Genomic DNA, 10,536 nt, shown 5'->3' on the forward strand with positions numbered 1-10,536 from the left:
ATATAAGCAAGGAAGAAGAGGTTTGCTTCTCCAAAAATGTAAACAAATTTGGATGAGCTTTTCAGTAAACTTACCTATACTGACAAAGACACTGGTTATGAAACTAAGAGCAGCAGTTAATCCGATGAAAGCAGGGAACGTTGAGATATTTAGTATTAAGCAATTCCAGGGGGGTCTTTTCCAGAATTAATGTGATGAACCTGTACTTCCTCTTAACTCTGTTTCATGCCGTATTCCTCTCTTCCAGGACTGTGCAATAGATTCTGCCAAAGGTCCAGTTTCTCATGCACTTAAAACACGTGCGTGCAACTTAGAGGTGAGCATTGGAAGCAGCTCAATACTACATCAGACCAAGTGGTCTATCTAGTTTGTTGTTGCCTGCGCTGCCTGGTAGAGGCTTTCCTGGGTTTCAGACAAGGGCCATTTTGTAGAAGGGTCAAGGTGTTGGTTTCCAGATGTGTTGCAGTATTTTGAGCAGCCTACTAATGTGGGCTGTCTCTGACCTGGATGTCATTGTGCAAGGATGGAAAGGGAATGGGGTTTTTCCCACTTTATTTTTACACATTTTTCAAATTACATAAAACATATTACATCCATCCATCATCTTACCATAGTAAGTAAGGACTTCCCTACTTATCTTTCAATGGCATCTTAGTCTATGTTCTATAGCCACGATAATGTTTTGTAATCCATGTATTCTTTTTTATCTTTTTTAAACCAAGACAGTGTTAAAAATAATAAGGAAAACAGGGTGAGAGAACTATGTTATCTGCATAACATGTTACTAGAATCTATCTAGATTTATTTTTTATTCTTATCCTTATTCTAGTTTTATTTTGATTCTTATCCTTATTCATCTTAGCAAATTTCTGGGAGGTGCACTGTTGTGTCTCTACCACTCATTTTAACATTACTTCTGCTGATTTCAATATGTCACAAAACCACAACGCAGGTTTTTCTTTAAAATGAGAAAACCTTAGGCTTCTCAAACAAGTTCACTGCACTTTCCTCCTGTGTCCATCCACTTGGAAGCTCCATTGGACGTGATGCTTAGGAAAGAATGTTTTGAAGTTTGTAATTGCCACATTTGTTTTATTTTTATTTTTAAAAAAAAATGGTTGAGGAGGACAGCCTTCCCATTCCTTGTGATTCTGCAGAGACCCTTTTGATGGTCTCTGTGTTACTAGAAGTACAAAAAATGGGATTAGATGGAGTCAGACTCCACCTTCTGTGGATTGAAAGGATCCTTCTGCCCATGGAAGGCTGCAGAGGGAAGGCTGGAATCAGCAAAAGTCACCACCTCCTCCAATCTGTGGGAGAGAAGTCTGGATCTAAGCTATAACTATTTTATTTATTCTGTCTTTAATTTATGCAGTGCTCTGGGTTCTGATGTCGAAAGCCAGTGCATTTACTAATATTATTATCCAAAGTAGATTTACTGTTTCTTGTTTGTTGCAGGTTATCTGTCCTCAGAACAACAACAGGCTCAACAAGGAAGTTACTCTAAAATCGCATAGCTTGTCTGACCTTCACCTTGAGCGGGGTGCAGGAAGGACAGGGAAGCACAGCAGACAGACAGACTTGGCCAGCAACACTATTCAAAACAGAGCGCTAGAAAGAGGTAGCATTTTTATGAACTCCTAAATCTACCATACGTATGGGTCGGGATGGGGGGAGAAATTCAGCTTTGTTTGCATTTTAACGAGAAGCTACCTCAATTCACACTTCTCAGATTAACATGCAAACTGAAACAAAACTACAAGTTTTGTGATGTAGTTCTCCAGCCAAAAACTATGTACAAAAAATGCATTCCGTAATGAAAGTAACACAACAATGCATTATGTCACGGGGAATGGCTTGCCAGAAAATAAAATAAAATAATGTTTATATCAGTCCAAACTGCATACAGAAATGTGAATAGTGTCGGGAGAAATTGGTACTAAAATTTTGTTTATTCTTATTTGTTTTTTTAGAATTTATATACCTCTTTATAACTGCAGGTCTCAGGACAGTTCATAACATACAACACAAAAAACACAATGTGAGAGAGAGTCTGGAGAGGGGGCTTTAACCCTTTACTCTCTTTTTTTTTTAAATAATTTTTATTCATTTTCCAAACACATAATAAAAACAAAACAAGACATACAGAAGAAAAACAAGAAAATCAAAACACACAAAACAATTAAACCAATATAGCTTCAAATCATCATTTCATACCCTTCTTTCTTTTGACTTCCCCATACCTCCCCATCTCTGCATCCTTGTTTAGTGATTCTTTAGCAACCCTTTAGTCAATTGTCTTAATTCCCTTTCATAAAATTCCCTTTAGTTTTTTAGTTACTGCTGCAATTCTCTACCTCTTAGCCCCTGACATCTTAACATTCCTCAATTTTGCAATAGTTTTTAAGATATATTTTAAATTTCTTCCAGTCCTCTTCCACTGTCTCCTTCCCCTGGTCGCGGATTCTGCCCGTCATCTCAGCCAGTCCCATAAAGTCCATCACCTTTGTTTGCCATTCTTCCAGAGAAGGTAGTTCTTGCATCTTCCAATACTTTGCCAGTAGAATTCTTGCTGCTGTAGTGGCATACATAAAAAAAATCCTATCCTTCTTTAACACCAATTGGCCAACCATGCCCAAGAGAAAAGCCTCTGGTTTCTTAGGAAAAGTCCACCTAAGGACCTTCTTAATTTCATTATAGATCATTTCCCAGAAAGCTTTAACCTTTGGGCAGGTCCACCAAAGGTGATAAAAAGTGCCTTCAGTCTCATTACATTTCCAACACTTATTGTTAGGCAAGTGATAAATTTTTGCAAGCTTGACTGGGGTCATGTACCACCGATAGATCATTTTCATAATGTTTTCTTTTAAAGCATTACATGCAGTAAATTTGATACCGGTGGTCCATAACTGTTCCCAGTCAGCAAACATAATATCATGACCGATATCTTGTGCCCATTTAATCATAGCTGATTTCACCGTTTCATCCTGTGTATTCCATTTCAACAGCAAGTTATACATTTTTGATAAGTTCTTAGTATTGGGTTCCAACAATTCTGTTTCTAGTTTTGACCTCTCTTTCTGGAATCCTATTTTCCTGTCTTGTTTGAATGTCTCATTTATCTGATGATAGTGCAACCAATCTCGAACCTTGGGCTTTAATTTCTCATAACTCTGAAGTTTAACCCTTTCACCATCATATTCTAAAATTTCATGATATTTTGGCCATTTAGAGTCCATATTAAGTTTTTTTACTTCCCTCGCTTCCATTGGTGACACCCACCTGGGGGTTTTATTTTCCAACAGATCTTTATATCGAATCCAAACGTTATACAGTGCTTTCCTTACAATATGGTTTTTAAATCCTTTATACACCTTTACCTTGTCATACCATAAATATGCATGCCAACCAAAATTATTGTCGTACCCTTCCAGATCCAAAATGTCCGTGTTCTCAAGAAGTAGCCAGTGTTTCAACCAGCAAAAAGCTGCCGATTCATAGTAAAGTCTTAAGTCCGGCAGGGCAAACCCCCCTCTGTCTTTTGCATCAGTTAAAATCTTAAATTTTATTCTGGGCTTTTTGCCCTGCCAGACAAATTTTGATATGTCTTTCTGCCACTTCTTGAAACAGTCCATCTTGTCCAAAATCTGCAGCATCTGAAATAAAAATAACATTCTGGGCAATACATTCATCTTAATAGTAGCGATTCGGCCCAACAAGGAAAGTTTCAGCCTTGACCATATTTCCAGATCTTTCTTTACTTCTAACCAACATTTTTCATAATTATCTTTAAATAAGTTCACATTCTTGGACGTTAAGTTTATCCCCAGGTATTTTACCCTTTTCGTTATTTCCAAGCCTGTTTCATTCTGAAATCTCTCTCTTTCTTCCATTGTTAAATTTTTCTCCAACACTTTCGTTTTTTGTTTGTTCAATTTAAAACCTGCTACTCGACCAAATATTTCAATTAGTTCTAATACTCTTTTAGTGCTAGTATCTGGCTGTTGCAGGGTCAATACTAGGTCATCTGCAAATGCTCTTAGTTTGTAGTGTCTAACTCCGACCTGAACTCCTTTAACCAACTGGTCCTTTCTAATCATATTTAACAATACCTCCAGGACTGATATAAAAAGCAGAGGGGATATTGGGCATCCCTGCCGTGTACCTTTTTCTATAAATATTTCTTCTGTTACCACATTATTTACAATTAACTTAGCTTTTTGTTTGGTATATATTGCACCTATACCGTTTTCAAAACCTTGGCCTACCCCCATCCCTTGGAGATTCTTTTTCATAAAAGTCCAACAGATGTTGTCAAAGGCTTTCTCCGCATCCACAAAAATCAAAACTGCCTTCCTGTTAATATCAACGTCTAACAACTCCAAAATGTCTATAATGTTCCTCACATTGTCTGACATATGTCTCCCTGGGAGAAAGCCTGTTTGGTCCTTATGAATCTCCTCTATCAACACTCTTTTCAATCTTTTTGCCAAAATGTCTGCAAAAATTTTGTAATCCACGTTAAGTAAAGATATAGGGCGGTAGTTTCTAACCTGGTTCTTCTCAGTCTCTGTTTTCGGTATAAGTGAAATAAAAGCCTCTTTCCACGATTCAGGTGCCCTTTTCCCCTCCAAAATTTCATTTCAAACTTGCTTCAGTGGTTGTATCAGCCATTCTTTCAGCGCTTTGTAGTATTTAGCCGTCAGGCCATCTGGTCCTGGTGATTTTCCCAGTTTCATGTTTTGAATGGCACCCTCAATTTCTTGTTCTGTTATTTTCTCATTTAAGATCCTTTTGCTTTGTTCTGAAATTTTTGGTAGACCGTATTTTCTAATAAATTCTTCTATTTCATGTTCGTTAACTGGCCCTTGTGCATACAGTTTCTTAAAAAAACTTTGAAAACAATTATTTATCTCATTAGGTTTAACCCTTTACTCTCGCTGTAGTCCTGCTCAGAATCAGCCCCACTCCCATTCCTTGATTTTAACAAAGGAATAGGAAAAAGGAAAATAATCGAATTGTGATGTCCAACTCTTTGATATTGTTACATAATTAATTCACATGATGTGCAATGCCTGTTACAGGAGGGGAGACACTCACTGGGCATTAGTCCCAGACTCAGCTGAGCTGATGGGAGCAGGGCAGGGATCTTACTTCTTAAGAAACATGCCCTTTTTCCACTTATCATTTTAAAATCAAGCACACATTATCACCAATATCCTTAACAAACAAATCGTAGTAAATAGTAAGATGTGCATATAGACACACCAAATGAAGTTTGTATTATAACACCATCTAGCGCTTAATCATAAGCAAAATAAGGAAAAAAGAGGTAAATGTTGAAATAGGATCCAAGATTCAGATTCAAGTAGAATAAGAAGACGTATGCCTGAAGAATAATCATAAACAAAACTCATAAAATTGCCAAGAAAGGGTTATAACTAACCCCTACCACCTCACTATTCCAAAGTTCTATAAATTGTACCTTGTCCTGTTCAAATCCCTGTTTGTCTCTCTCCTTTTCGGAGTATCCCTGGTATGGGAAAATCCAGATTGAGGGAGGGGAAAGTGTGGGAAAGCAGTGATTTGGAAGGGAGCACCATATGGACAATGGAGGATTAAAGGAGATACAGGAAGCTTCCTATCCACATTAAATGTCAGTGTGGAGGAGCCCCAGATCTCCTGGTCCACCTTGGCAAACAAAAGAGCTACATTCAAAGCACAATTGGAGAGCTACATCTGTAGCAGTGGGGGCAAAGTCTTCTGCTTCCCAGCTTGCAGTTAGATGCATTTCCAAAAACAATTTGAGAGCACAGGTCAGGCTGGTGGCTGGAAAGCAAGTACTAAAGCAGCACCTCCTATGTAGCTGTAACTCACAAGGATGGCTGCAACCTGCCTAATACATCCTTCCTAATACTGACATCTGCTCTTTAGTTGGCTCTGTTGATCTGAGAAAGGAGAAGTGTCTGTTGGCATGAGCAAACCCAATCAAGGTCTAGATACACAGGCAAAAGCCAGGTGTAACTGGAATCTGCCTGGCTTTGTCCTACTGCACTCACTGTTTTCCTGACAGGATCCCAACATTTCAGCAGGATGCAAAACAAGTCTGAACAAACAAGTCTAAAGTTTGAAGGTCACCTTAGAGTCACTTCCCATCTGATTTCTGCTCTGTTTTTAAGACAAGTAGGGAAGTGCCTGGGAAACAGGCAAAGAAGCTCATGTTTTGTAAATGTGCAAAAAAAAAAAAAAAAATGCATCCAGGAAACCTCACCAAAGCTTGCCCAAAGCATCTGCAGACATTCCATACGCGTCACAGATCTTAAGGGTATGAATAGAAAATGTGCAAAGCAGCTTTTATTCTGAAGTGGAACATTTCTTCCACACTATTAATATGACAGAAATGGTTTTGGGAACCAAAGTCATGATGTTCTTCTTATAGAGCTCAAAAAAATAAATATATTGCCACTGAGGACCTTAAACTGAGTTACTTTTCACAGAGGAGCACAAAGATTGGTATTAAGTGCGTAATTTCACTTCCTAAGAATACCAGCTTTATTTTTAAAAAAAATAAATAAATAAAAGGCAAGTTTCTAGTCCTTATTGCTGAGAAAATGGGTGAAAATGCATTAGCAGTACCTGCAGACATATTTTTTTTTAAGCCCAGGGGGTGGCTAAAACGTTTGTGGTAGTCTAGGAACAGGTCAGTGGTATTCCTTGTAGTTTCTTGTCCTTCCACATGACCATATAAAGCACATATACTAACAGCAAACTCAATTCTGCAAGTATAGATAATACTGAGCTACTGGATAATAAGGCAGCTTCCTATTAGGTACCAAATAAGCCCAATAAAAACCCACTGCAGCATTCTCTACTGTGTGTCGTTCTTCTTCTCTCTTTGTCCTCCTTTCTCAATTTTTCTCTGTGACCTGTATAGCAGAAACAACCCCACTCCATGCCTCTGTTCTTCCAAGTCCTCCCCCCTGCAGTACACTTGGGCCTAATTCCAAACAGCCAGCATGGGTGGGGAGAGAACCAGCCTCAGAATTCCACACACACACCCTGTCGCCCCATCACAGCAACAAACAGTTAATAAAGTATCTAGTGGCTTCTGTACATAAAACTCATGCACTGTCCATTATTCCCTCCCTGATTCACAACTCACACTATATATTTATATATATTTGGTATTTCTGTAGGTCATCTCTTCTGTGGCAGCAAAGAGTCAAGTCCTCCACGTTCCTCTTCCCCTTCCCTTACTCCCGATTCAAGCCTACTTGTAAAAAGTCCTTCCACATTTTGCAAAGAGTCAGAGGGCTGGCAACTGCGGCTGCCGCGACTAGTGCAGGCACCTGATGACAGCCCTCCGTACAGCAACCTTCGGAACAATGGGCTTGAAAACCCAGCAACAGGTGAGATTTAAAAATGAAAGGGGTGCTGCATTTTGGGGGTCGGGGGAGATACGCTCCCACCACTTGGAATACGGTACTAACTTACTGTGCTTTGTAACTGTATGGAGCCAGTGTGGTGTAGTGGTTAGGGTGTCAAACAAGAATCCCTGAGCCCAGCACTGAAATCCTCACTCAGTAAGGAAGGTCACCTTGGGCTGGTCACTGCTTCTCAGCCTAACCCACTTCACAGAGTTGTATGAAGTGGCGTTGGTTGGGAGCAGAGGAGTCATAAATAAAGTATAGCCCGTTAGGTTTAGTTAGGAAACCTCCCACAGCATTTGGAGGTGGTGGGTGTTAGTGGGGCTACAAATGGCTTGGCTATTACTTTTGTATTTGATGAAAAAAATATTTTTTTCTGTGGGCCCAGGTCCTTACTGCAAAGAGGGAAACTGCTCTATCCTAGCCTGCGGGCGAGAAACTATCTTGAGATGCATGACGGAAGGGCGCTTGAACCACCTCCTAGACGTTCTGCGTTCCCAGCACCTCTTGTCCAGGACGGACTACGAAATGATCACTTCGTTCCCCACCTTGACTGGCCGGGCCCGTGCTTTGCTCGACACTTGCCTTGGCCTTGGGGAGAAGGCAGCCCAGACTGTGGTGGCTGTTCTGTCAGCCAGCAAGTGCAGCCCTTTCCTGCGAAGCATCCAGGCAAACACAGTAAATTAAATGATTTATCTCCCAGCATTTTGGAGAGTTGGTTAAAAAGGAAAAAAGTCTGCGAACTGATGATTTGCAGCGGCCTTGTTCTTTTGCGCCATCGTTACCCTGCGTCATGGATTAGAGTCTAGCATGACTTCTGCTCAGAGAACGTTCTCTTCTGAAAGAAGAAGCATGAGCTGGATGAAAAGGTCAAGCTACTCGCTGCCTGAAGCAGTAGCAGCTGCATCCTTTTAATACAGTCACCCAGTGATGGAATGATGGTGTGGCTGGTCAATTTTGGCTCTTGAGCTCCTTGCTCTTACTCGAAGAGGACAGAGCACAGGACCCCTTGTTTTTCTGTCATCTGAGAGCAGATTGCTGAAACTTGGCAAATAATGTTTAAAAAGGAAAGGGCATTTAAGGGCAGAGCTGCCCCTGTGAAGCAGAGAGAAAAGGCTGCCAGAGTGAGCAGAATTAAATACAACTAAGCCATCACCACAGCAGGCACCTTATTTAAAACAAAATTTCATTAATGGCGGAGTTTGAGGTAGGCTTTCAAGCAGTCAGTGAGGCATTTTGCTCAAGTGTTCTTGAACAAATTATTTTTGGTGCCTGCCCCTGAAATTTAGGTGGAGTGAACGTGGAGAACTTCTGAAGTGATGCTTTTGAACATGCCAGTGTGAAGACTGTTAGCATTCTGTTGCCAGCTGTGTCTGCTGATCTCAGCAGGGGATGTTGTGTACTTGGCCGTGTGCAGAGGCCCAGAGGATGGTGAGGAAGGAAGGCATATGTAGGCACCTGGATCAACCTGCTACCAAAGATAGGCAGGTTTATATACAATTATTTAAATTATTTGAAACAATTACTCTCTACTACCTTTCGGTAAATTCCAGAATGGTGTACAATATGCTATTATTAACAAAAATCAGGCAGTTTTTGAAACAAGCAGTAGCTGAGCGTGTAAAAATATGCACGCAAAGATGAATTAAAATAGCTTTCCAGAGGATCCCACATGGATAAATGAGAGTCGCTATGCCCAGTGTGAAGAAAGGTAACAGGTTGGCACAAAAGTGACTAGAACCCTTTCTTTGATTTGTGAAATTGGAGCCTGACTTGGGATGATTACTTTTTAAAAATACGTATGTGTGGACAGAGAGAGGAAACCTTCTGAACTTTTAATGGATGGCTTGTGCCTTTTGTAAAAAAATAAAAATAAAAATTGAGGCCATCTTATGTAAGATTGTGTTAGGAAACTACTCATAAATAAGCCTTATTGTTTGACCACAAAAATATCTGTAAGCTGATAAACATCATGCAGCATGAATGATTTAAAATCATGCATTAACTGAATAAACATGTGATAAAACTGCTGTTTAAACTGTAGTTTAACTCTTTCTTTAAAGGTAATTTGCTTCCAAACGTTTTATGAAGCAAGCAACAAATGTAATGAATAACAATAGTAATAACAACAGGCTTAGTTTTTCAGCAGAGATTGTGACATGAGATCTTCATGAACATTGTTGTTAAAATACACATACCACCTTTCTTCTGGGTATTACAGGCATTGACATCCCCAAGGGTATAAGAAAATTCTTTTTATATGCAACCGCAGCCGCAAGAGTGCTCATTGCGACATATTGGAAAAATGACAAACTCCTTACCAGAGTGGAATGGTTACTCAAATTGACAAAATATGCAGAATTAGCCTCCCTTTCGGAAATAGTCAGAGATAAACCCAGACAAGAGTTCATTCTAGAATGGGATAATTTCAAAAACTATTTGAAAAATAGCTGTAACTTAAACATGGTAGTTGCCTTTGAATGATTTCTGTAAATAATATATATGATGGAAAATGATATCGAAATCGTAAAAAGAATTTTTATAAATTAATAATGACAAATCAAAGCAAGATGTTTAATATAAAGGAAACATGGAGAGGATGGGAAGTCATGGGTTCGTGTAGAAAGCACATAGTTGAAATTGCATGTATCTTTTGTGATATTTTTACTGGATTGATGACAGTAAAGATGACTATATATATGGAAAATGAATAATAAAGCATTAAAAAAAATACACACACCAACTTTCCACAGCAAATGCATCAACACAGGAAGTTGCCTTATACCAAGTCTATCAACTGTTCTTCCAGGATTTCAGCCTTTCCTGTCCCAGCCTGTTGGAGATGCAGGGGTTGAATCTGGGACCTTCTGCATGCAAAATATCTGCTCTGCTACCAGCTATGCCCCCCCCCAATAATTGTTGAAGTAAACATATATTGCTGGGGGACATAATTCATAGCGCAGCACAGAATGTCCCAGGTTCAACAGTTCTGATCAGGGAGCCAGCCATCTAAACATGTAAAATTAAATATCAGCAAATAATCCTAATAAACATTTTTCACATAGCTGTGCTGAGGATTGAACCTGCGACCTTCTGCACGCAAAGCAGA

The 10,536-nt window shown here is 39.5% G+C and overlaps 1 protein-coding gene across 2 annotated transcripts in view; it reads left to right on the forward strand.

Moving 5' to 3' along the window:
* The window catches only part of LOC307222713 (receptor-interacting serine/threonine-protein kinase 2-like), a 31,726-nt gene extending 22,261 nt beyond the window's left edge, over window positions 1-9,465 (forward strand). For both annotated transcript variants that reach the window (XM_079988152.1, XM_079988151.1), the window contains exons 10-13: window positions 248-316; window positions 1,459-1,621; window positions 7,197-7,409; window positions 7,816-9,465. In XM_079988152.1, the coding sequence (XP_079844278.1) occupies window positions 248-316; window positions 1,459-1,621; window positions 7,197-7,409; window positions 7,816-8,114 (744 nt within the window). In that variant the 3' untranslated portion in view covers window positions 8,115-9,465. The remainder of the gene's footprint in view (window positions 1-247; window positions 317-1,458; window positions 1,622-7,196; window positions 7,410-7,815) is intronic.
* The last annotated feature ends 1,071 nt before the right edge of the window (window positions 9,466-10,536 follow it).

Source organism: Podarcis cretensis (genome assembly GCF_951804945.1).
Source record: "Podarcis cretensis genome assembly, chromosome: 8".
Classification (NCBI taxonomy): Eukaryota; Metazoa; Chordata; class Lepidosauria; order Squamata; family Lacertidae; genus Podarcis; species Podarcis cretensis.